The sequence below is a fragment of the Stenella coeruleoalba genome (assembly GCF_951394435.1).
Source record: "Stenella coeruleoalba genome assembly, chromosome: 8".
NCBI lineage: Eukaryota > Metazoa > Chordata > Mammalia > Artiodactyla > Delphinidae > Stenella > Stenella coeruleoalba.
Window position 1 is genome coordinate 33,668,286 of NC_137154.1, and position 27,881 is coordinate 33,696,166.

Here is a 27,881-nt window from a genome sequence, read left to right on the forward strand (position 1 = left end):
AAGCTAACAACCCTTCCAGTGAAGGTGGCATAATATCCAGTACTTTGAATGGCAGAGAGCTCAGAGCAAAAACTCCAAGTGTTGCAATGTAGTAACAAAAAGTAAAGGTGGAGACACACTTAGCAGAGTTCCCAAAGAACCTTGTAATCCACACAAAGTGTCAAGGCACAGCTGTGGAGGTGACTGGGGCATTCCCTGGTTCCCAAGACACCAGCAAAGTTCTTTAATCAGCACGAATACTGTTCTGTTCTGTATGTAATATTGTCCTTAAATATTAAGCAGCTGCCACCTGGCAGCTCTGATACAGTAGGAACGTGTCAGGAGCAAGGAAGAACAGTTTCCAATGAGAATACTAGGTCAGAGTGAATCAGAGAGACTAAGTGAGTGTGTGAGAGAGGACAGACTACACACCCACCCAGGATTAATAGAAAAAGAGGGGGTGGGAGGGCACTAGATGCCTTATGCCACTGACCTTCTTTGTCCACCCAGCCAGCAAGGATGTACTTTCTGAGTGTGTGGGTTGTTTGGCTTTCTTTTTCCATCAGCAAGGATGTTGTGCAGTGTTGAGTCTGTGATACACAGAGTAGGTTGGGTTTAGATGATAAAACAGCCACAACTCTCGCGGGCCAAACAAGCCGTCCTTGTCATTCAGAATTCTGAAGATGAAGCCTTTAGAGTGTGACAGAAGAATTTTAGAGTTTTTTCAATCCCCCCTGCCCTTTTTGTTCTCCAAGAGGAAGGATGTCCTTGCAATTTAACCACAGGCTTTTGCCTGTCTCAGGTTTACTGGAGCCCTCTGTGGCCAGGCCAGACGATGGAATATGGTCTGCCAATGACTCTAACCCATGATCTCAGACCTCACAGTTAGAGGCAACAACCAGTTGAGAAATAGTGTCAAGAGAGATGTCTCAGAAATGAAGCTTAAATGCCCTTACAGGAGAGTGGAGATCGAAGGTAGGCAGAGGACCTAGACCCCTTCTGAGAACATGTGTGCAGGACTGGGTCTGATTCCCAGGCATAGTGGGGGAAGGATAAAGCCCGCTTCAAGTGTGCCCAGAGAGGATGGCCAGGAAGGTGAAGAGCCTAGGAAACCTTGGTTGTGAGAAGGGCTGAGTGGACTCCTTAGAGCGATCAGCCTCCACTTACAGTTCAAGCAATTTCTACTATATGCCAGGCTCTTAATATGCAACAAATCCAGAAGGCACATGTTTCTATATCCATTTTGTAGATAAGGAAACTTAGGCTCATTGAGGAGCAGTGACCTGCAAGAAATCACTGTCCACGTAAGGCAGAGCTGGGGAGGGGAAGTCTTGGCTGGGCGGTGAGGAATATAAACTACCTAAGCTACAAAGTACCTTACAGATAAGCATCCAATACTTTCCTTTTCACAGATGGTGACCAGGAGCCCTTTAACAACATCATGACTTGCTCAAGCTGGCTTTGCCCACATCAGCTGAGTCTTATCTTTGTTGGGTCTTCAAACAGTGCTACCCAATAGGTTCTCAACTAAGGAAGTGATTTACTTTAATTTTCTTTTAAACCCCCATGTGTTGATGGAATGAGATAACTTTGAGGATGATGATGATGGTGATGATAACCATCCTTTAATGAAGTGACTACTATGTGCCCGTTGCTGGGCTAGCTTTCCTCTCTAGCTCCCACAATGACTCTGTCATAGATATCACTAATCCCCTTTGCATAGTTGAGAAAATTCATTCTCACCGTAGTTGCCTGATTCACTCAAAGTGACCAAACAGTATCAGGTCTCCATCTTATATTTTATTCTAAAATCTGCATTCTTTTTACATATCATGCTGAGAGAATTTGTCTGCAAAAATTATTCATTAAGAAATAACTTAGTCCCCATTTAAACTAATCAAAAACAAACAAAAATGCTATGTAGAACATCCATTGATTAGTATAAAGAAACGATTATTATACTGATTTGACCTAAAGCCTAATGCTTTGGTGAGCTCATGCACCCTTGCCTTTGATGAAGGTACAAGTTCCACTTTGCTTTTTGAGATACTAAAATTAGCCTATGAAGCCCCATTTCTGCAAGTACCAGACACAGGGAATCTAGATATCTCAAGCTGAGAACTACTTTGTTACAAAATATTAAAAATAATTCCTGCTGATTTTACACTTTTGGACTTTGTATTACACTGAATTAAATTATAAACCTCAAGGCGTTTACTCACACATTTTTGGCTAAAAGCACAGACCAGCATTGTGATTTGATTTCCATTAAGGTTACCAATGAAAATCTATGAGTTGCTAAAGGGTTACAAATCTCTTCCTGTAGCAACAAAAGCACTATAAATCCGCAAGAGCTTTTCCCTCTGAGGGAGAAAAATTGCAAAAGAGAAATGATAGATGGGGCTTGCTAGAAATTTTAATTAAAGGTGTGAGTGAAAAATTCTGAATCAGGCCAGTGGCAGCTGCACTCAGACATGACCTGCTACAACAGCAGAGGTGGGGACACGTGTCGGGAAATAGCTATCCTGTGAGAACAGCCATAATACCCTTGAATTTCATTTCATATGGCTCTCCATAAAGTCTAGCTCTGAAAGGCCTTGTGCGAGACCTCCCTAGCTCAGAGAATAAGTCAGAAAATACAAAGAAATCGGCTCTTGGTTGCTTAGTGAAACCAGAGTGTAGACCACAGCATGTCTTTAGTGTGTGTGTGTGCTGTCCCTTGTTTGTCAAAGGACAGTATGCCCTGCCACCGTGCACTGCTTGCTGCAGTAATTAAGTAGTTAAAAGCCCTGGCCATGGAAGGTTCCGAATGAAACTTCTTTAAGAACTAGGATTGAAGAATATCAGCTACCCATATAAATATTGTAATGTTCTCCTCTTCTATTGCAGGCTTTACCAACAGGGCATTTAGGAGATGCATCTTTTCTTATCCCTACTTCCACATGTTCACTCACCAGGTTTTGACATGCTTTGGGGGACAGGAAGAAGAACTTGAACTTAATATCACATGAACATGGTTCCATCTCGACTCCATCACTTATAAATTGTCTGACTCCGGTCTGTTAATTTCTCAGGTTCTCATCTATAAATCTCACTAGCCTTGAGGGCTATTTGTTATAAGGTCATATGCCCTTAATTCAAAGTGCTTGGTAAATAGTCAAGCATTAAATAAATATAAGATGCTGTGACTATTCTTTCCTTTATTTCTAAATCACACTTACTCTCCTTTACCATACTTATTGAAAGTTAAAGACTTCTATGGCTGATTGAATTTAATTTTGACTTTAAGTTAGAATCAGACCGCTTACAAGTCAATATATTTCATGAGAAAAGCATGCTACTCCTTATTACAACCATCCTCATCGTTAGTCTCCTGTATGGATTCCCCCAAAATAACAAAGCAAACACAAAAACCACTATTCAAAAGAACAGATCAGTTTAGTAACAGTAATAAGTAACTCTTATGCCTTTAATTTTTGTTACAAATTATAGAATCAAAGCCTTAAATCCAAGGGCACAGGATGATCTGCTAAGTGGTCACTCAGATATGCCTGATCTCTGTGATGTGTACCCTGACCTCCTGGGAAAGACATAGTGGATCCCTAGACCCTCGTATTTTCCTCCAGAGCAGTAGAAATCTTAGTTGGGCACACAGCTGGCTAGAATAAAGTCTACTTTCCTAGTCTCCCATGCAGGTAGATATGGCCACATATCTAAGTTATAGCCAATGAGATGTAAGCAGAACAATCAAGTGAATCAGGAACTCTCCTTAAGTGTCCCTTCTTCATCCTTCCCTCCATGTTTCTGCCTGGGACACAGAGCCACCCTGGACCATGTGTCTGAGGCCCACCACTAGTGATGGTAGAGTGTTGAGCTGGAGCAACCAAGTCTCTGAGAACTTTGAGGAGCAGAGTCATGAAACCAGCGCTGGACTTTCATGATGGAGAAATAAACATCTATATTCTTTAAGTCACTGATGTTTTTCTCGTTTCTGTCACTCACAGCCAACTTATGATGTTACTTTTCCACAGCTTTGTTTCCAGAGTCCCTCAACTTTCAAAACTCCTGCGTTATGCCTTAATATTTGTTTATTTTAGTGCAATACATTTGACAAATATTTATTAGGCAACTTTCATATGCAAGACCAAGTACTGGAGAGTATGTTGTACTGAGAGAATCAGTGAGCAACTCCAACACAAGTCACACCCCTAAGATCCTTAATAGTGAAAGAAGAAGAAGTTATAGGGTGCCTAGGATCAGTACCTCTTAACAGAGAAACCTAATCTATCAGGGGCCCAATGTGCGGAAGGAAGGTTTGTTGGAGGATGAAACATTAGGAGTGACAACTTAAAAATGAGATGTTAGGCAATGGGCAGTGAGTGGAGGTGCATTCCAGGAAAAGGAACAGTATTTCCAAAGGCCTTTGAGCAGGAAACAACATAGTGTGTTGAAAGAGGAGAAGTCAATATAGTTAGAGCAGAACAAGGGAGACACCAGATTAAGTGTAGAGGGAGTCAAGGTCGAAAACCTCTCACTCTATTCCTTTTTGTCTCTCTGTCACCTTCTAAACTATGAGAATGGACTGAACAATGAAAAAAAATGACTACAGTTCATAAAGAACAAAATTCTAGGGCCTGTTTTTCAGAATTTTCTCGTGGGTGAGGAGATGATAGAATGTAAACCCACACCAATCAAAGTATTTCCTGATTCTAGTGTTTGATTTTTTTTCCCAAAAGGAAAAACACTGAAGTAAGCAAAGATAACACTTAATGGGGTCATTGTTTTGCCCTAGTTTATATAAGAATGAACAGACCAAACTGAAACATGCAAGTCATCCCTCAACAGAACACTGTTTGTTTCCCTCTGTTTCCAGTCCTTCTCATTTGCAAAAATAAATAAACAAATGGAACTCTCTTCTTTGACAGAAACTGGCCTCTCAGAATTTTTTGTTTCCTACGTAAGAAAATATTAATGCATTTCACTGAACCAATGTGTGCATACATCCTTTTCTCCACGGTACTGAGAAGAGTTGGGTAAAGCCTATTACAAGGATTAAAATGATCCATGGAGCACACTAGAGGGCAGGTATCCCTTTTAAATCTGCTGTAATGTCCACCCACAGACTAACAGCCAACCACTACCATTGTAGATAGCGCTCCTAGAGTGGCCCCATTTTCCCAGAATTGTTCAAATATAAGGCAAAAAATTTGCTACCCTGCTTCTCAAATAAGCCAAGCTTTGCTCTTGTTCCTCCTGTCACCTCTAAACTGTTTTCCCTGAATTCCTCAAGCCTGGCTGCTTCTCAACATCTAAGTCTCACTTCCGATATCACCTCCTAGGAGAGGCCATCCCTTAGAGCTTTTCCTAAAATAACCTCTCCTGCTTTATGTTACATCACATGTTTCCTTCTAACATTTACCAACCTCCAAATTGCCTTGTTATATGTGCTTACTTAAAATGCATCTGTCTCTTCTAGAAAGTTACTCCTTAAAGGCAGTGACCTTGCCTTACTCACTACTCTATTTTCAGGAGGTAGAAAAAACTTTGTAGAGTATCTGGTGAATGAGTGAAACAATGGTCAGTCCTTTAAAATGAATATTATCATAATTCTCATTACAGATAACTCACAAAGATTTGAAATAACTTGATCAAGGTTATAGAGCAAGTTGATGGCAGAATCACTTGACCTCAGGGACTCTTTTAAGCTATCAATGTTTCTTCCCTAAATTTTTTGGGAAAAAATAATGTATCTTAAGAAAATCTTCATTTTCAAAATTCTAGTCTCTTCTTTGCCTTTTCCCTCTATTCTATTAATATCCAATCAAATCTACTTTCAAACTACTATTTACATTGTCCATCCTTTTTCTTTCTACTCTCTCTGCCACCATTTTAATTAATAGTCATATCCTATGAACAACTGGAATAGCCTCCTAATTAGTTGCATTGCCTTTAGTTTCTTCCTGCTCCTGTCTATAATTCTATATATGTCTCTCCCAGATTAATTGCCTTAAACTTCAATTTTATCATGCTATTGATCAGCATCTCCAGTTGTTGTCTGTTGCCATCAGGTTAAAATGTAAATTGTTTGGCTTACATTCAAGGCCCTTCACAGCTGCCCCCAACCTACCTTTCTCACATTATCCTCTCCTTAAACTCTCTACATGATCTCCAGCTCAACTGGCCCACTCACTATTCAAACATCTCTTGAGTTCTTCCTATTCTTCAACCACACTTACCCTACTATTCTCCAAAAAATGTCTCGCCACATTCAAATCACATTTATTTCTCAAGACACTGGAGAATTTCCACCTTCTCTTGGAAAGTTTTCCAGATAACTCCAATGTACATGGATCCACCTGTCTCTAAATTCATCAGTACCTAGAACAGGGCCCAGCTCATTGTAGGTATGCAGCAAATTTTTGTCCAGTGAATTACTGAATCTGTGGTTGAAATCATGCTCTGTCTTATGGCAGCTTTTATTTTGTCTTATTTTATTTTACCTGTATGATTAAACCTCGAGTCCCTTTCCAACTGGGTCTTTGAGATATGAGGCCATGATTCCTATTCATCTCCTTACACACAAGAAGTAATGCCTCTTGTCTAACAGATTACTCCACATGCTTTAACCAAGTGAGCCAAATGTCACATTGTATTACTGATAAACGTACACTCTCTGATTTGTTTTATGGCTCAGGATTTAACAACTACTACACATAAAACAACCGACCCTACAGATTTTATCAGAGAGGCACTTGAGATTCAAAGTGTACCTCTCCTTTTTCTTCCGTGAGTATTTTACCATCATTGATACATTATGAAAGCAAATTCTCAATCTGAGCCATTTCTTGTTGGAATTCTAGCTGCATTCTTTTTTTTAACTTTTCTGATCCTCATGAAATGATAACCCAAGTTATGGTGTGCCAACAATGTAAGGACACCAAAACACACTATAGGATAGGTACCTATAGCTATCTACCTACAGGATAGATAACTATTTCTATCCTATTCTATACTAGGATAGAAACTAGTATAAAACAGGGTCCATACACTTCTGGGCAGCACACACAAAAGGCAGCATATACAAAAGACATACTGACCAATATCACTTCTTCTCAATACTACGTGAGTATCGTCAGTTAATAAATGTCATGGAAATTCGAAGGAAGTATGAATTAATGAAGGCTGGGGCATTACAAGAAGATACCTGAAACTCTCTTCAACAACAGTGCAGTTATTTTTGAGTCCATGTACATGTCAACCTGCTCTATACGGTCTCTACCTCCTATAAATATGTAATCTGCAATTTAACTTTAATACCTTCACGTATGTTTTTAAGAGAAAGAAAAGTAGATGATATTGACAACTTGCTCTTTAATCGCTTGGACATTGATTTAACGCAATCACAAAGAGGTCTTGCATCCACTGTAGCCAAAGCAGCTACACCCCATATATCTCTTCCACATTATCCTATTCTGTTCCATTTCTTACTAGTACATGAGAACAGCTAATTATTTACTGACCTATGTCAGGGGCTGCCAAAATATAGCCCATAAAACAAATATGACCCTCATTCTACTTTTATAAATAAAACTTTATTGGAACACAGTCATGTTTACTCATTACATATTGCCTAAGGCTGCACTTGTGCTAACACAACAAGGTTGAGTAGTTGTGACTGAAACCGTATGGCCCACAAAGCCTAAAATATTTATATCTGGCTTCTTCCTATCTTACCCTTGGCCTATGAATCTCTTGTCTGTCTCCTCACTCTCAGAACTTGAAAAGAGACTTTTTTGTTTACTGCTTTGACCATGACATTTGTACCTGGGACATAATAGATGCTTCATTCCTGTTGCTGACCACTCTTGGGGACTTAACAGGAGGAGTGTAAATTGTGTTAACATGGACCCAAAGCTCTGAACTCAGCTGCACATCTGGAATCACTGCTTTCTGGGTATATATGTAATGAACTCATGTAAAGAAATTTGTAAATGGCCAAAGAATACTCTGGGGAGGATTCTTGGCCCAAGAAACAGTTTTATAGAAAATGTCTTGGCCTCACTGCTGGGCTTACTGGGAGCAGAGCACTGTATTTTTCATAGACCTGCTATGCGAAACAAAACATGTACCAAATCACCAGGCAGGCCTGGAGCTGAGAATCTGGGTAACATTTGGAGAATAAGAGTTTAGGGTAACACATTTCTAAAAACTTGTTGATAGGAGCAGCAGCCTGTGCCTTTTAATTAATTTATTTGACTCTTGTCAATTGATATTACCCAGAGGTTTTAAGAAAAACACACACACACACACAACAGTTGTAAAATATAAAAACACCACTTCCCATCATTCTCTTCTAGTTTCTAGGAGTAACTTACAATTTTATTCTATGCAACATTCTCACCAAAGAAACTCCTTATTAACAAGTGCAAAGTCTGACCTATTGAAACCCAGCCAATTCCTCTATGCCAGGCAGATGTGTCAGAACAAGTCAACACCAACATGTCGATTTTTCGATATTCTATTTAAAGGACAAAGATGAACGTAACAGTGTCTCAACGTTAAATAACCTATACACCAAGATAGAGAGCCTTGCCCAGTAGATCAGAATATGTATTATATCTGGAAGTTTTATCAGATAGGTCTCCAGGTTGAGCTGCCCCTATCATGACCCATACACTCCTCAAGGCAATATGGGTGGACGGCATTCCTCCAATTTTACATCATTTCAATCCATTCTCCACTCTATAGCCTTAGCAATTTAAAATGTAGTCTACTCACATCTCTCCCCTTCAAAAAATTCTTATCTCCACACTGCCTTCAGGAGCTAAAGCTCTCATAATACAATATTATGTACATAATACATAATACTCATGAACTCATGGTTCATGAGTTAGCTCTGTGCGTCTGCCTGCCTGTCTCCCCTTTGCTACAAGCCTCTCTCCACCCCTTCCCTCCCTTGTCCTCTGCTCTGAAGGCTGCACTTCTAAGAGTTTTGATAATGCCTCATTCTATCTCTGGCCCCCATTCCTCCCTTTCTATCTTTTTCCCTATCCCTTTTTCTCTGGCGCTTCTGAGCCTTTGTGCATGCTGTTTCCTTTCTGGTTCTGATTGAAACGCTCTCCTTTCTACTCTTTTTTGGCTAACCTAGACTTATTATTTTAGTCTCATTTCAGATTATTCTTTCTCCTGATAGCTCTTCCTGATTCCTGAAGTCCACATTAATAGAAAAACCCCATGATAGGTAACACTTTATTTGGAATTCCACCCCCAAATCTAACCCCCAAAAATGTTTTACCTGAAAAGACTAACGAAAGGTAGAGCTCTAACTTAACTGTGATGTCTCCCCCAACATGATCTAAATTCTTCAAATCAATGTACTAAGTACAGCTTTAAGTACTCTCCCAGCTCTCCCAAGCAATTTAACTATGCACCTCTTGGATAAATCTTTAAATGCTTTGCTATTTAAAAAAAAACAAAACCACAGAGATTGTTCTATTAAAATATGGAAAAAGTGCTCTGTTTAAAATGACACACTAAATGTATTCTAATCAAGGACATAAGACTTGTTTTGAAAGGCTTTCACTTTAAGGAAATCAAAGACAGAACACGGATGAAGGCAAGCCACTTGTAATAAAAAGCTCCAATGCCTATAGTAATATGAGAAAACACCTGTTATTCTGGAGACGTACTTGTAACAAAGTAGGCTTGCAGATAACAATATGAAGTTGCATGTAAAATAAAAATGGAGTGTTAATGTTTTTAACTGGACACGTCTGGGCAGCAAACACTGAGTGAAGGCATTTTAAGTACATCAACAGCTCCCTCACTAGCTTCTGGTTATGTGGACATTGCTGTAATCTAAGTGGTTAAAATGATGTTTGCCACCTTTCTTATAACCTGCTGTGGGTAGAGGGTCAAAAAGTGGTATCTTGGGAGTGAAGAAAATTGATCTCAGAAGTGCCAACAACAGTAGGCAGAAGAGGTAATCTTGCTTCAGAGAGAACCAAACAAATCCCAAAGCAGGCACCCAACTCTAGGCCTATACAGACCTGGCCAGATCCGAAGCTGGTGTAGATTTCAGAAACTAAGGTTGAGGTGTGGCATTGGGTATAAGGAGCAAAGATGACTAGAGCATAAGTCCCACCTGTGGAAAGGGGTTTGAACGAGGCAGGGAGAACTGAAAACTGGGAACAGAACTGGGTGATGAGACTCGGGAATGAAGATAGCTTGGCAGGCCTCCTTGGCAAAAGTTGGAGGGGCCACAGGGCTGAGATTCCTGCGGGAAATAGTGTGAGAGCAAAGTGAGACAACGAGCAGCAGACTGCAGCCCCCAGGAGGAGGAAGGACTAGGGGCTTGGCCTCAGCTGGCCTCTGGTATTTCTGCCTGCAGGTCCAATGTACAGCAAAGCTTTCTAAACTGTGCTTGTCACAGCCTAGGAAGCTCTTACTGTTCTTCCAGAACCTCCTGCGTTCACGGGTGAAAGGAGAGGGGCTGTACCCACCAAATGATAAAGCTCAGCTCCAAACTCTTGCTTTGGGCATCATAGGGTCTCTGAGAAATGCCTCCAGGAAGCAAGTCTGATTTTAGTGCATTTCACTTCAATTAAGACAATGTCCCTGTTGTCATTCTATGTCTGTATTTGAAAGAAAACCAAGAGACCAGAATGGGGATCCCACCCCCAAAACTTAGCAAAGTATGCTCTCTTCCTCTACTCATCTTCTTAGGGGAAAAAGGGAAGGTAAAGAAAAGGAGAGAAGAGAATTCTGCACCGTTTTTAGCCTTCCCAAAGGAGATGTTAATTGCCTGCAAAAGAACTAGCCTGCCAGCTCCATTGCAAACCTCCCCTATAAAATCCACGATGCCTACTGAAATCATACCAACTTCAAATATAGAGATCCACCCTAAAATGTGAAGCACTGTGATGAGGGTTATCAGATAATTATATTCCTGACTTTCTAGTTCAATACCCATGCCCTTTTAAAAGACATGTATGAAAAATTTTTTTAAAAAGAGAAAAGCAAAGAGAGGTGTGGCAATTTTAAGTCGTGAAAAGAACACAGACATTCATGTTCTTTGAACAAAGAAAACCTGTCAGGCAACATCTTCCTCTTTAACCAAGTGACATCTGAAAAGTCAAAAGGGAAACTTCACACCCAGCTAGGAAGAGTGGTTCAGTCAATTTTGGTGATCGATGGGGGTCAAGGCTGTCGTAGTCAGATCAGAGCAACGGATTTAGGTTTCACGTTCATTTAGCAGTAAGTTGCTTCACAGGTCATTATGCAACGACTTTCAACAGGTCCAAGGAAAGTTCTGTGTGGTGTTTTTCTGCCACCCAACACAGTCATGTGCTCTGTTGTTCTATTACATTTTCAGGTTCAGTGAGGAGATTTTAGAAGTGCTTCTAAGGGAACTCATCTCCTTCTCCTGCTTGTCAATTACTAATGTGGATAACCGGTTAAGTTATACTTCATTGTCAGAATTATCAGTAGTGTGTGACCAATTATTTATATAATTACGCATGATCTTTATAAGGAAACACAGCTTACAGAGGAACTATATCCTTGAAATTTCTAAAAGTTCTTTGCACATGCCTCATATTCGTGCATTTGGTGAATGTGTGCAGAAATAAATTACAGATAAGTAGATGCATTCAACAACACTTTTTCTGAAATCTAAACTAGTTCTCATAAAGTAGTTTCAAGATATATTCATCCTGTTTAAAGAAGAATTGACAAAATGGATCTTTTCTAACAGTTATTTGTTTATGTGAAATAGACAAGACTTACTCAAGTAAGCTATTCTTTCTAGATCATAATTATTAATACTTAAAAACTAAAAATGAGCTAATGTTTCTGTCTACACTGGAAACCTCAGGGCCTCAAATTCGAGTCCTATCCCATTCCTATCCCCTGTAACTTTTCTTATACTGAAGTAATAAATCACACGTGTTAATTTAAAGTACTACTGATATATCTGGAGGTTAGATATGGTGTCAGGAGCAGAAATTTGGCAAAGGTCCGTGGGGTTCCATGTGTTAAACCACACAGGGCAATTTGTGCTATGGGAGTAGAATGAAATTATAATTTCAGAATTAAATATTCTGAAATTATATGGTGTTTCATTTTTATTCCACAAGTGTATTCTTTTAAATGTTTTAAAGTAAAGGCTAAAATGATATTGCATACAGAAGCTGAACTCAGGTTTATACTTTCAAATAATTTAAATAATAAGCTCAATGAAGGAACACACTGGAGTATGGGAATTACACTAAGAAAAGACAAAAATTACTAGGTTACTGCCTACTACCTATCCACAATAAGCTCCAGATTGCCATTTTTACAAACTGCTACAGGAACACTAAAGGAGAAGCAGCATTTTAATACCTCACCAAAAAAAAAAAAAAAAAAAGAATAAAAAACTGGAAAAAGATTCACTTTTGGATGCCCAACTTCCCTCATTTGATGGGAGGCCAAGGCTCCACAGTGAAAGCAAAGTGGAGAGGTTTTCCCCCAAGGTTTTAAATTACTAAATCATTACTTAAATTATCTAAGTAATTACCTTAAACGTCTGCTTTGCTTTGGCTGTGGAGACATAGTCACAACCATGAAGACCCTACTGAAACAAGAAGATATGAAGTTCATAAAATGTTCTCCATCTCCACTGCAGAAAGGAACACGAACGTTACCTGAAAATGCAAACTGTGATCTTTTGTGATGAGATTCAAGAAAACCTTTACTTTCAAGTTATAATGACTATTCCTATATTTCTTCATATCCTATAGTCAAGGGAAATTTTATTGCCTAATTATCTACATTAAGTGATAACTAAAGCATACATAGTCCGAGAATTGTAGACTGTGTTAGTCATTCACATTTTAAAACATAAATGTTTAGAACTATCCATTTTCTGGGGTCCTTTGGTCTCTTGTTCCTTTCTGAGTTCTTACTATAACAATAAGAGATACATGTAAGGAAATAATTTTTCCCCCAAAATAACATCAAGTCTGTGTCTCGATTCCACAAGTGAAATATACCAGGCTCTAGAGAATGTTTCATGAAACTGTAGAGAAAATTGTTAAGTAAATGAAGTGTTTATTTTCTGTACGAAACTTCCTGTTTTAGGGGAATATCCTGCCATCTTGACCTTACTTCCCCACTTACTTGGTCTATTGCTTTTATTCAAGGCCTTACCATTGTATTTCCACTCAGAAAATTGTGACACGTGGGTACACTACCATTTCCTTCTGTTGTAATTAAAAAGGTATTTATGCAGTGTTCTAATCTCACAATGGTCACATACTCACAGCGAGATGCCTAGTTTATCTGAAAGGTCATTGGTTGAAAGTCCTTCAGTCAGAATTGAAGGACAGGTCCCAGATTCTCAGCTTAAGCGTCAGGGTTCCAAAGTAAAGTTATCCTTGGGAAACATTCATTTCCCTTCCCATGATCAGATAGTATTATGTCTGTAACTTATTATTCAAGGCTATCTTCCATTTTATCCTTAGAATATTTCATCTTTACCTTTCCTCTAGCTGATATATATAATTGTGTTATCCACCAGTTCTATGGATGCTGTACATGAAGAAAGACCTTACTCAATCCTTGGTGCCAGGATGTCAGTTTAAAAACCCAGGCTTCTTTGGAATTCTTTCAGTGCTCATTGGAGGATTTCTCTTTGTTATAAGACGTTGAGTAAATACAGGAGATAGATGAGCTTTCCAAGGTTGGATATGAGACACACTCCGCTCTTGGCTTCTGAGAACACTTTGGCTCCTTGTCATGTTGGTTGTAGATTGTTAGGGAACTTAGAAGAAGGTAGAAAGACATTTTGTAAACATCACCATGGGAGAGGGATTTTTTGACATATACATTTTGGTCCAAAGTTCCTCTCTGTGCAAGGCTGAAGCCTACCTTAGCCTTAGGTAGACAGGCTAATAAAACTCCTAAGGTTCTGTGTGCCATACGACTTTCCATAATTTTTCTATTAGCCCAGGACTTCTAAAGACCATGATTATCTAAAGAGTCCTAGACCGGGTGACATTATCATGGCTAACACACTGGTGGATGATGACAAATTAATGTGTTACTATTTGTCTGGGTGTTGCAGTTAGGGAATGGGATCCTTGGAGACGTTATGCCTAATGCCAAAGTTAGAAGTGAATTTGAAATCCCAGGTCTTCCCTTTACCTGCCTTCAAATGAGGCCTCAGAGAGACTATCCAATCATCTCTGCCCCACATGTTCTATGAGGCTGGATTTCAAGAAAAATACAAGTGACCATGTTTAGAGTAAAAGTTAAAGACTGTTAACTAAGGTGTCAGTTTCTGTGAAATTGACCCCCCAAAAATTATAGAGCTAGTTTAAAAGAAAGAGAGAGAATGAGAAAGCCCTTTACATGGTGATAGCTCAAATAATTATAATTTTTCCATGGAGTTTATAGTGCCCTAAAATGTAGCTGTATTACAAGTTAGGTTATAAAACCTCTGGACTAGAGAGAAGGCATTTCTCCATAATAGCCAAGAGCTCTGGAAGAACAAGTTGTGAGTATAGTGCAGGAGACTTAGAAGTTGGCAAGAGAAGCTAGTATGTAAAAGGAAATGAATATAAGAGAAAGCTGCAGCTAGAAGAAGAGTGATTTCTTGCTGATGTTCCTTTTAGAGAAACAGGGCAAATATCTCTAAATAACTCACTGTGATTTAAAACTTTTTTGGTAACATCAGGATTTTCATTATAGTAAAGCAAACTGAGTATATATTCTATTGAGTATATATCCTAAGGCCAATATTAAACCCAAATTCTTATACCTTGTTCCTCCCAAAATCTACACAACGATTTCCTCAAGATCTTAGTATGCTTCTAACAAGATGGCAGGAAATGGCAGAATATATCCTAAACAACATACAACCAAGCTTCAGATGAAAATGTTAATACTAATAAGAGCGGAACACACCATTCCAGCGAATGAAAAGTTGACGTGAATCAGTAAGATTCCTGAAATAAAAGTCTTGGCAGTTAGGTGGTGAAGGCACCTGCTGGGTCCAGAACCAAGATTCCATGTTTTTACTGAGGAACTGAAATTCAAAATGTCAAGTATTAGAAGATAAAGACAAAGCAAGGTCTAACATGACCAAGTCTGCAGAAATTTAACTCATTGATTTTATGAAAAAGATACCACTAAATAAATGAGCTCTAATTTATTATAGTCAATGTTGTAATGACAAAATTGCTACCATGCTTGACTACATTCAGTACAAACTCAAGATGGCCACAGTTGCAAAGTATGTTTCTTAATGAATCTGGCTGAATCCTGTTTATGCAACTTGAGCCCTTGGAAGGATTACGTACAATTTATAATGACAGACATTTCCCAGGTTTGTTCTCTGGCTGCTGGAAGACTCATCAATAATTCAAGAACACAATACCCTTTGTGTATAATTGTTCCATTTCTTTCCCTTTTGCAAAAAATCATTCAGATTTCAATCATTAAAAAATCATTCACATTTATACCAGCATAGAACATGTAAACCAAGAAATGTTCTTGTTGGGAAGACTACAAAAGGAAGAAAGAAAGATCTTATAAACTTTACAATTTCATATTATTATGTAACACAAGGCAAATGATTCTTAAATCAAAAACATAAGGAACAACAAAGGGTTTTCAGTTATGCTAAAATTTATAAAAATTAAAACTTCAAAGGGAAATTTTATTGTGTGACATTTTAAATATATGGAATTTAGTATATAAAAATTATAATATGATTTAATCCTGGATCAACCACTTACTAGCTGGATTACCTTGGGAAAGTTCTTAAATCTCTATTATCTGCAGTTTCCTCATCAATAAGATATGTAGATTAACAATCACACTGATTTTTTTAAAGAGTAGTGATAAAAAAATGACATAATGTATAAGTAAGTGTACTTTAAAAACCATATAAAAGTAAGAAATACTCTAGCCTCCATCAAGTAACACGATAAGGAAAAAATGTTATTTAAAAATTACTCAAAACTTATTTTTAGGAAACTTGATTCAAAAGCATTAATTGCCATGCCAAAAATTTTCAGTTCATACTTCGTCATAAGTCTAATTTAATTCCTTTAATAAAAATATTAAAAGGTACAAAAGGCAATTTCACCTCCCTACTCCACCACAGTATGTTCAGAAAATCCTTTCATATATAATCAAATTAAGGGGATTTAATCTTAATAACATAAAAGCAAACTGGAAATGGAAATATATAATTGCAGTAAATTGAGAATATTCCTTAGTTTGTTCATTCATCAAATAAATTGTCGCTTTGGGAAGATTTTTCAAGTATGGTCAATATATGAAAAAAAAATCAATAACTATGTTGAACAATGTGAAAGCTATCCTGGTTTTTCTGAATTGTTTGTGGGGGGATGGTTTGCTATTGTTTTATAAGACTGTTTCCTGGGTACTCTCTTCTGTCTCTCTAACAGGGACTGGCTATTAAATTCCATGTTTTACCAAACCACATCAGCAAAGGAATAAGCAAATTAGGAGCTGCACATTAAGTACAGGTCAATCATTAGTGGATGTTGAAACGCTGAACAGCAATACACACAACACCACACGCCACATGACTAGATAGTCTGAAATAGAATGGATAGCATATAGTTAAGATCATGGGCTGTGAAATCAGATATATTGAATTCAAAGAAAGGTTTTGATTCCTACAGCTGCGTGACATTTGGCAAGTAATTAACTTCCTAATACTGGTTTCCTTATTGTTAAAATGGAGATAATAATTGCACCTATCTCAAAGAGTTGTGAGGGCTAAATAAAAGAATCCAAGGAAAGTACTTAGAAAAGCACCTGACACACAGAAAACAATCCATGAGTGTTAAATCGTATATGTAAAGAAATGTAGACAAAATAAAAGATTAATTTTTCTCACAAACTTCTTGATAAGGAATTCAAATCTCTGGCACAGAAAAATCAACCTGAGATCTCTTTTAAAATAAAAAATGCCAAATCATTGGACTTATTTAACTCCCTAAATTGTGCTTTTTCACTACACACACGCGCATGTGTACATACACACACATACATATACCACTATATAAGATGCATATAGATGTGGGCTTCCCTGGTGGTGCAGTGGTTGGGACTCCGCCTGCCGATGCAGGGGACACGGGTTCGTGCGTTCGTGCCCCGGTCCGGGAGAATCCCACGTGCCGCCGAGCGGCTGGGCCCGTGAGCCATGGCCACTGAGTCTGCGCTTCCGGGGCCCGTGCTCCAACGCGGGAGAGGCCACAGCAGTGGCAGGCCCGCGTGCCGCAAAAAAAAAAAAAAAAAAAAGATGTATATATATGCAACAAATTTATCTTAATGTCAGGAAGGGTATAGCAATGCAGAAATTGGGAATGCAGATCAGAGGACCTGTGCATTTCCTCAATGAAGCCATTTAATTTTTCAATGCTTCCATAAGTTTAAATAATTTTGATTTGTGGCTAGTGAAAAAAAATCGTCCATTTATTCCAGAGGCAGTGTACTGGCAAAAGAAAATGATTCAAGGTGGAATAGAGTCACACGTGTATTGTACAACTTAAAGGCATGCTAAACCTTGCTAATTCAGTTGGAGATGAATAAAAATGCTTATCAGTTCAGGTAAAAGGAAGACACAAAATTTAAAAAAATCTACTCATTGCTAAGTGGCTAATAATGGTAAATTCTCAGGGAAAAAGGATTTTTGGTTTTGAGCTCTCATTTATTTATTGTTCTTCACACTTGATGTACTTCCTAACAATTCAACGGGAAGAGAACAAGTGAATTCTCTAACTTAAATAGGAATATGGAAAATGGCCCAGATACACTACTCTTTCCATTCTTGTAAGAGATATCAAATTGCATTTTTTCTTGCTTTCAAATTTGGTGTCAAATGTAGTGTTGGGTGTAATCTTAGACAAAGTCTGGTATAAATTTTTCTATGTTTAAAGGTTTTCATTCTCAAGAAATAAATCTCAGAAGGGCAACATACCATCAGCTGATTTTTTTTTACAGTGGTGGTTGATCACTTTGTTTATTTTGCACTCATCTAAGATATATGCCTTTCTCCGAAAGAAGAGGTTAAGAAGACATTAACATTTGCAAAGTCCTTTGAGAGATGTGTTACCAAAGTGTAAATTATATCCTATTAGACCAGCCTTATTGAACATGAATAAATTACAGAGAAATGAGTGTCTTTAATAGAGCAAAGATATTATTAAAAAGAAATCTGAATTTAAAGAGTTTGAATATATTTAAAATTTTGAATATGCTTGCTTTTCCTGAATTAGTGTTCAGTTTTGAGGCAGCTGGGCAAAGAAAGGTACTAAGTCTGGAAATATTCATGTGCTAGTAACAGCCATGTTTCTCTCATCATGGATTAGAACACTTATAAATGTTTTGAGATTTTACATATATCAGTGGCAAACATAGCCATATTTTTTCCTAGAAATTAATATAAGCCATTAGATAGTTTTGAAATCATAATCACTGCTCCCATAAATTGCTAAATTAGATGAAATATTTATATCCTTGTTATTCAAAAAAAGTGAATTTTCAACATTCAACTGCTGAGTAATGGCTGTTTGTGCAATGTTTCCACTAAGATAAATGAAAGTTTTACTCCCTGCTACTAGTTTAAAACTCCTTTGCATTTTTACACAAGAGCCCATTTTTCATTACCAGGAAAGGTATGCAATTTGAATCATGCTACTTTTTATTCACAGTAAATCAATATGTGTCATAAGAGCAGAAAAGAAAGTAATATTACTCGCTATCATTGGACCTTCCCTTAGAGCAAGTCCTAGAAGACATCGCCAGGTTGGGTTGCTATAGCAACAGAGCTCTGGTACCTCTCTTGCTTGGCTTGTTATAGTGAGTTGATTTCTACCACACAGATATAACCCAGAAGAATTTTTATGGTAAAGAAGTAATTACAAAGAATCAACAGCAATGTGTGTGACTTTTCCATTGATCTGCGATGATTTAATTCAGAACTAGTATAATGACTCTATAACATTTCAAAGCCCTCTGCTGACTTCCAATTAAATTATTCATTGCCTTTTCTTTAGGCTTCTTAAGTAGTCAGATTTCTTAAAATGTGAAGGAAAAAAGAATCCCGAGACCCTTTAGAGTGTTAGCATGAAACCTGATATGGTTTTACCCAACTATGAAAATCTGCTATTAAAATGTCTTGAAATAATATTAATCCACTTAAAAATATCAACAATTAGTAAGAAGACTCAAGAAGACTATACTGGCAATATAAAAAATTATCTTTTGACTTCTTCTAAAAAGATATCAAGACAGAAAAGAATATATCTTATTTTCTTATATAGGCCATATAAGCCATTTTGAAGAGTGTCTGACATACATGTAAACACCTAATAAATATTGTTATAATTTTATTACTATCCCAATACAGTCAAGTAAACAAATTATATTCCTTTCCTTACATTACATAAGCACTACTGATTATGCAATTGTAATGCCCTTTGTATTCTGAATATATGTAAAGTAAAAATGATATAAGGAATACACTACTATACAGCTGAGCCTTAAACATATTGTAAAAAGTCGCAAGTCCTTTTTAGAGGACTAACTAACCTTGTGAATAAAAATCTGCATCTGATGGACATTCCACAGGGAAGCTGCTTGGAATGGAGTGTGTTGTGGGTTTGGGAGACAGGATCTAGATTTTGTGTATCATACTATTTACTTGAGATCTTAACCTAAGTCTTTGTCTTTTTACCTGTAACAAAAGGATAAAAACATTTTCCCAGCTGAGTGGTAGAGGATTCAGTGAGACAATGTATATAAAGCACCTGTTACAATGCCTGGCACAAATGATACTTTTAAAATTTTAGCTGCCTTTCCTTTAAAGTTTTCTAGTCATTTCCTTGAATCATAATTTCCAAATGGAACTTATAGGTAAAACTGAGTATAAATTCAGTATTTCTTAGAAGTACTTTGATATATATGGATTTTAGTTCTGGAAAATGTAGAAAACTTTCATTTCCATATAATTCTATGTTACAAATTATTTTTTAATTGATTTGATTGATAATGTCTTTCCCAAAGTATGTTTTCATGACCCCCTAGCCCAGGATAATGCTCTGGGGAAAGAAAAAAAAAAGGTGGCAGAGGGACCATTTCTACAGTCAGATACATTTGGAAAATGCTACATAATACATCTCATTCTAGTGATTAATAGATCACATTAGTATATTCAACCCTCCAAGAAATCCCAGATAAATAAATCAGTATTGCTTAGTGGTAAAAAGTGTAAATTCAGGAGTTAGGCTTTTGAACCTCACTTTCCTCACTTATTCCCTTATAACCTGGGAAGTTACTTAACCTCTATGTTTCTCAGCTGTAAAATGGGAATGGCAACAGTGCTTCCCACACCACAATGAGAGGTTAAAGTGAGATATATCACACCTGCTCAGACAGAGGCTGAGTCAATTATCAATAATAAGAGTTATTAAAGAAGCCTGTTTAAACCCATTACTATGACCCTTCTTCTTTATGAATTATATTTTTGAACGTCTTCTGGAACTATAATTCCTTGGAACACGCTTTGAACAATGCTAAAATTAGGGTAGTGGTAAATTGTAGTTAAGTAAAAAATTATTCATCATATTAGTGCCCAAAGCAAGTAGCACCAAAAAAGTCAGCTACTTCACAACATGTGACCCCACTGGCTTGCTCTCATGCTTCTACTATCAGAACACTAGAGCAACTGTGTTAAGTGTAAAGATCTTACCCCCATGGATGTTCTACTCATTAGAGCCATTTACACCCATTTCATGCATTATCACAGATCAGTTTATTGCGTAATATTAGATTATTTGCATGTCACTAAAAATTGAGCCTTAAAGGAAAGAGATATCAAATGATTAAAGCCTTAATGACTAGCAGAGACAAAACTAAGCATATGGCTTACTCATGGGGTCTGCAAAGAGAAGGGACATTATTAAGATGTTTACACATTTCCTAGTGCTAACGGAAAACAACTTGAGTGAATTTTCAAAATGGAGAAATAAAATAGTACAGAACAATAAGGAAAGGTAAGAGGTTCATCCCAGGAAAAATATGGTACAAGTTCACAACAAAATGCAAAGCCCTCCCTGGTCTAGACAACACCATGTCTCCAATGAACTTCCTTACCCTTGTCCAGAAGATCGGAAGCTTAGGCAAAGGACCAGAAAAATGAGCAGTGAGCTGATTAATCTGACACCTTTTAGAAATCCTTTTATTTATTCTCACATTTGCAACTGTATCAGGTTGCTGACTTCTCTTCTTTTAAAGAGTTCTTATTTTTCATCATCAGAAATAAATGCAAAACAGAAAAAAATAATCACTCATAATTTAATGACCTCTGAAAATTAAAAACCATTTTCAATTATTCCTGTTCACTTCAAGTCTTAATCATAATTATACATCATTTCTACACGGGTATTTTTATATGTAAACACAATTTCAAAGCCTGGGTTTTTTTCCACTTAACATTATATCTTCAGTATTTTTCTCACAATGATACAGAGAAGTCTTCAAAACGATCATTCCTAGTTATATGGTTATATTCTTCCATGATCAAACATGCAAGTGATTGCCAATTGTGCTGTTATATTGATACAACAAATCTCTTCCTTCATATAGTTAGTTCTTTCTTTTAGATTAGTGGTTTCAAACTTTAGTATGCATCAGAATCACCTAGAAGGCTTGTTAAAGCACGTGTGTCTGGACCCCACCCTCAGAGCTTCTGATTCAATAGGTCTGGGGTGAGGCCCAGGAATTTGCATTTCTAACAAGTTCCCAGGTTTTTCTGGGAACCACTTTTAAAAATTACTGTTAGATTGTTTACATGGACTATGATCATTGTTGCATTGGGGTTGACAAATCAAATAGTATAGACATTTCATGGCATCTAACACATATTTCTGAAAACCTTCCTACAAGCTTATTCAGCTTTATATTGTCAAGTGACTTCTCAATACTTGAAGCCCGGGTAGATACCAACTAACTGAATGAACAAAAGAACAAAGGAAAATTCTTACTTCTCTCCTCCTCAAAATCATAACATTAGGCTGAGATTCATCTATTTACATTTCAAAGATACACAGCATGGCTAAATAGTAATATCTAAATCTCTGTTACTACAGACATCAGCAAGGAGGTTTTATCATCACTCAAAAGTCAGTGAAAAATAGCTGTTATATTTAAACCTGGGAAGAAAGTAAATCTGTATCTGTACCACACAGTTAGAAATTAGCTGCATTTAGCTTTGTCCACCGGATAGTTCAAAAGCAGTGTTGTTCATTGCAAGGTGCAGGGCAAAAATCTGGCTATGAGAAATTGTGTTTGATAAACTAGAAACAAGAGAATTCCCACTTTAGCAGGGGATTATTAGCATATTTGCCTAAAAGCCACTGTCAGAAACCTTGGAGGTTTCCCCTTGTACTAAAGGATTCTTTATATTATATATAATATATTATATATATTCTTTATATTGAGATTACTCCTTCACCTTTAAATGGAGACCTGTGCATATAAACAAACATGTCTACATGAGAATATAGATGCATCTACATAAGTAACATTAGATAGCCATGTATGCAAAGTATCTATTCATACATTGGTTTCTAGAAACCCACAGACAAAACATATGCTTAACAAAGATATCATCTGCAGAAATGTCTTCTGCACTCTTTCTCTGTAATCTGCACACATTCTTAATTTTTTCATTCTTTTGTGTTGCTATTGTGTTGATTTGAATGCATAATGAGAAAATGTGTTCATATATATGATAACCATAAAACCATACATAAGTCAAGTCATTGGGTGTTGTCAACAAACTTTGGAATTTGGTTAGACATAAAATTGTTAACTCTGGCTCACGTTAAGAAGAGTAAATCAGGAGTAATTGTGTTAGATAGAGACTTATTAATAGAATCATGTATTTATGACTTTCTAAGGGATAGTGTTTTCTATGTCAGTGTTTTTTGGTGATTGTGCTCTCTTTATTTTATTTTTTTTTAAACAGTAAGCAATTTATTATAATGTTAAAAATAAACCTGCCATACAAATCAGGCTTTGCATTCCTAGGTATTTACCCAACAGAAATTAAAGCATATGTCCATACAAAGATTTATACATAAATGCTCACAGCAGCTCTATTTGTAATAATCTCTAACTGGAAACCACCCAAATGTCTTATTGATATAAGTGAATGCATGGACAAATTTTAGTGTATCCATATAATGGAATGCTACTTAGCAATAACAATAAATTATTAACACAGGCAACAACATTGATGAATCTTAAAATAATTATGCTGAGTGAAAAAAAGCCAGAAAATAGAGTGTATACTGTAGAATCCCATTTATATATATATATAAACCTTGGTAAAATGCAAACTAGTGTGTTCTCTTTAACTAAAAGTAAGTCAACATTCTTAATAGCTTGAAAGGAACCTAAATTGTTTTTTTTGCATGGATAGGTTCATTATGACCACAGGAAGACATGGCTGCTCTCAGGACGGACAGAAAACTAGGAGACAGATGCTAAGATACCATATATATTTCATGTTATGAAATAATATGCATAAATGTATCCACTTACTATGTACTATGTCGTAAATATGACTATATTTGGAAGCCTTAGCAAAGAGGACAAAGTTTAAAATACACCAATGTTAAAAATGCAAACTTAAGAAACCCAGAACAGCAACGCAGATACCATGAGGCAATCATTCCCCTAGTGTGTCTGAGAATTTGACCAAAGGCACTCTCTACTTAATTCAGGTGTTCAAAGAAACTTAAAGTTAAGATATTAGCGGCAACAACCATCTAACTATCGTTTGAAAATCAACACCTCTGAGTTTTTTTTGACTAATAACTGCCAACTCCTTATAATGTGTTAGTGCAGAATGACAATCAATTAAATATAGCCCCTGCCACAAATCCAAAAGTACTGGCCAAGGTGCGCACACATCAGTGAGACATTTCTAGTTCATCCATTCAGTGCAGAGAAAGAAACAGGGAAAAATATGTGTTGAAAGGTGCATATGGCCTGCCTGTGAAATTTCAATTCCTGAACTCCAGGGAATGAGAGGTAAAAAGTCTCTAGGGATAACCAGATACAAGAAAAGTTTTGGTAGAATCCCTTTACTCCATCAGGGTAGAAATGGACCCCTGACAAGCCAAAAGATAAGAATTGAAATGAAAATATATTAATGGATATTTTCCTTTTTTGACAAGTAGTTTCTTTTGCAATTTAGGCAATAATAGATTCTTTCTTTTTAAAAAATTAAGATAAAAAAAAAAATGGGTCAGGGCTTCCCTGGTGGCGCAGTGGTTGAGAGTCCGCCTGCCGATGCAGGGGACACGGGTTCGTGCCCCGGTCCGGGAGGGTCCCACGTGCCACGGAGTGGCTGGGCCCGTGAGCCATGGTCGCTGGGCCTGTGAGTCCGGAGCCTGTGCTCCGCAATGGGAGAGGCCACAGCAGTGAGAGCCCCGCGTACAGCAAAAAAAAAAAAATAGTACAAATTAAAAAAAAAAAATTTTATTGTGGTAAAAGTCACATAATATAAAACATACTAGTTAAACCATATGTAACTGTACGGTTCAGTGGCACTAAGTACATAAAAAATAAAAGAAATAAAATAAAAAAGAAAAGCTGATGGGGCCTGAACTAAGGCTGTGGCTTTGGAGAAGAGGTAATTAGAATGGTTGCTTCACTCAAAACTGATGAGGTTAAAAAAAAACCAAAAAAACTGATGAGGTTACAAGAAGGTAGGAGGGTTTAAAAAAAGAACCAAAGGAGAACAATAAAAGAAAGTGTTGTTATTCCACAGGCAAGGTCATGCTCCTCTGAGATCTTTAGCCCTTTGTTGGGGGAAATGACTGAATGGGCCCTTTGGTTACACAAATGTAAAATAAACGTATGGTCTCTCCACCAAATGGGGAAGTTTCCACCAAAAAAAGAAAAAAAAAAGTACAGATTATATGTGGATGGAGCAAAATGAGAAAAAGTGAATGACTAAAATTCACTAAAACACTATTTTAAAACATCTATCACAGCAACATGATGCTATAACTTGCTGGGCCAATCAGTGAATAACCACATTACAGTCAGTTCTCTTACTGCAGGCTCTCCTGGAACTATAGAAGCATGAAACTGCACATTATGTTCTACTGTGGTAACTGATATTAAATTCGAATGCTATCACTAAGGAATCTGATGCAATTTTCTTCAGTAAAGTGAGTCTCAATTCCTTTACAAACAATACATGCATAGGTTTCCAAAAGGAAACTATTTACTGAAAAGAAAAATGGAACATCAAAAAATATTTTAAATGTTAAATATGATACACTTATGTTATTCACAAATATAGACATCAAATTCTTTGAGAGTTGACTAAATATGGAAGACCAGATACAAATAAATGTATGTAATATATATATTTTTGCCTAAAGATATTAGGTTAACTTTTATTAGGGAAAAACATCTAATTTATTAATCATGTGTTTTGTCAACACTTTCATTATAAAAAAGAATAATTGGTTAAATAAATAAAACCCTATGTTTTGATTCTAAGCTTCAGGACTTAATAGTCTCAAGAAGCCTGAGCTTCAGTTGAGAAAGGCCAACTTAGTAAAATTTAAACACATCTGTGGAGGTACTACTAAATCACCATTTACTAATGTGTTAAAGCAAAAGCAGGCTGGTTGGCTAAAATAAACATGTTATCCTTGTAACAAAAAACAATAAGTGATGACTGGGCCAATTGTCTACTCTAGGGAGGCCAGTCTCCTAAACTGGTTCTCAAGCCCCTAATAATAACATATCATTATATCCCTTTCATTGCCTTTCCAAAGCAAAATAGCAATTATTACCTGAACATTTTTGTTAGATCAATAAACACTGACTTAATGTTAGATTAAAATACAAAATGATTGACATTATTTTTGAAGGCTAATTATAATTAAACTTTTCTTTAAATTACATCTTGTAGAGCCTTAAAAAATTGTCGTACAACTAACTTTCAGTCAAAAGTGGTCATTAAAAAGAAAACTTTACACTGGAAAAATTTTCTACTGGGTCATCACTGATTTGTTAAGAATGTTCACTGATTGTATTAGATGTACACATCCAAATTATTCAGCTCTACAAAATAAAATAAAAAGGAAAATATTTTAACTTATTCAAATGACAAGACAATATAGCTTCTCAGAATCATAACCTCTATTCTTTAGGAAATGACTAAAAATAAGATAGAAGGACTCATACTTATAATTGCAGATTTCTAGGAGTATATCAGTGCTTTATTTTTCACTTTCTTATTTTTGAAAAGAAGAATTCTTGGTCTCAGGAAAAGCAGCAAATGTAATTTGAGAGATTAAATTCTCTTGATTATTAACAAAACAGATCACAGCCTGAAATGCTACTTTATTGAGCCAATAATTACAGTCAAGAATTGTTCATGACATCTAGTCAGATTTTTCATTAGGATGATTGTAAAATGGATAGAGGCCACCAAATCATTCATTGGCACAGGCCCATGTTTCTTTATTCTAACCCAGAAAACCAGTAAAAAAATGGCAGTCATCATTTAACCATGCCGTTGTAACGAGTTTTGACTGTCCTCACTCTGATTTACAACACAAACTTTTTGAAAAGTCATGTTCAAATAATTTGAAAGTTATCAGGACCTATAGGTTAATCATTTCCCAAACTTGAGATATGGAAAACCAGGGCAGAATACTGTTTTTATTACCCATTGAGGTGGATTTTCTTCCTTTGAAACTAAATGCATAGACAAAAAAGGAATTTGTTTTCTCTTCTTTTCCTCATTCTATTTGATTTCTATGACCTGTTTGGGGTATATATTTGTGTATACATACAAAAAGATAAAGTTCTATTTATTTAGCTCTCAGTGATAATTATGTATGATAATAAAAAATTTTCATACCTCATGTCTTCAAATCCAATCGTAAGCACCATAAGGGAAGTTCCTGCTGAGTTACTGGTCATATTTTCCCTGTAACCTGCAACTTAAGTCCTGTATATGCTCTGAAAGGACAAGCTGTCAAGTGAAAAGTAAAACTTTACCCTAATGAAGAGGATCTTCTCTCCCACTCGGTATCTTCCTTGCGAGAGCCTCTCCACACAGAACTTGCTCGGGCATTTGCAAGGAGGATCTTCAGAAATCCGTTTCACCTGAAATAGAAGAGCAGGCAAGTTCATTCTCCTTAATCAGGTTGCCTTTAGATTAATTTGTTCCATGGGTTCAAAGGCCCCTGAACCATTAATGCTTTTAAATTTGTTCTATATCAGACTATGGACACGATGTGAGCATAGACATATCACATTAAATCTTAACTATGTAAAGGTCAGGCCCTGAAGGCACTTTGTGAAGGTCAATAGCTGCACTAAGGCATAAGCTGGATGACGACAATGATAATGATGCTGGAGGATAATCACAAGCAAATCAACTGGCAGTGTAGGGATGACGAGCTGGGTTCTCACGTTTAGAGGATTAAAAAGATCATGTACATTGGATTGTCAAGATAAATATATTGAGAACTAGAATACAAGGCACGTTAACATAGTCTATTATGATGAGGAAACATATAGACGCAGTCTATATGTTTCCTTGTCATAACTTTAATATTAATTTTACTCATTTTCAAAATAAATGAGAATTTTAAAAGTATTATTATTTAAAAATGAGACTATTTAACCTTATTTTGAATCCTGAGACTTTCTTTAAGGAGTCATCTCTAATTCATCCAGACTAATCCAGCAATTCACTCCTCAGTAATTCCCACCTGCCAAAACCTATTTCTGTAGCAGCATCTTACAATTTGTATGTATTTTATAGAATCCAT

General features: G+C 36.7%; 1 protein-coding gene across 1 annotated transcript in view; it reads right to left on the reverse strand.

Annotated features, from left to right (window-relative positions):
• Nucleotides 1–27,881, reverse strand: part of GAS2 (growth arrest specific 2) — a 158,347-nt gene that overhangs the window by 24,597 nt on the left and 105,869 nt on the right. The window contains exon 7 of the mRNA XM_079929755.1: nucleotides 27,103–27,210. Within this exon, the coding sequence (XP_079785881.1) occupies nucleotides 27,103–27,210 (108 nt within the window). The remainder of the gene's footprint in view (nucleotides 1–27,102; nucleotides 27,211–27,881) is intronic.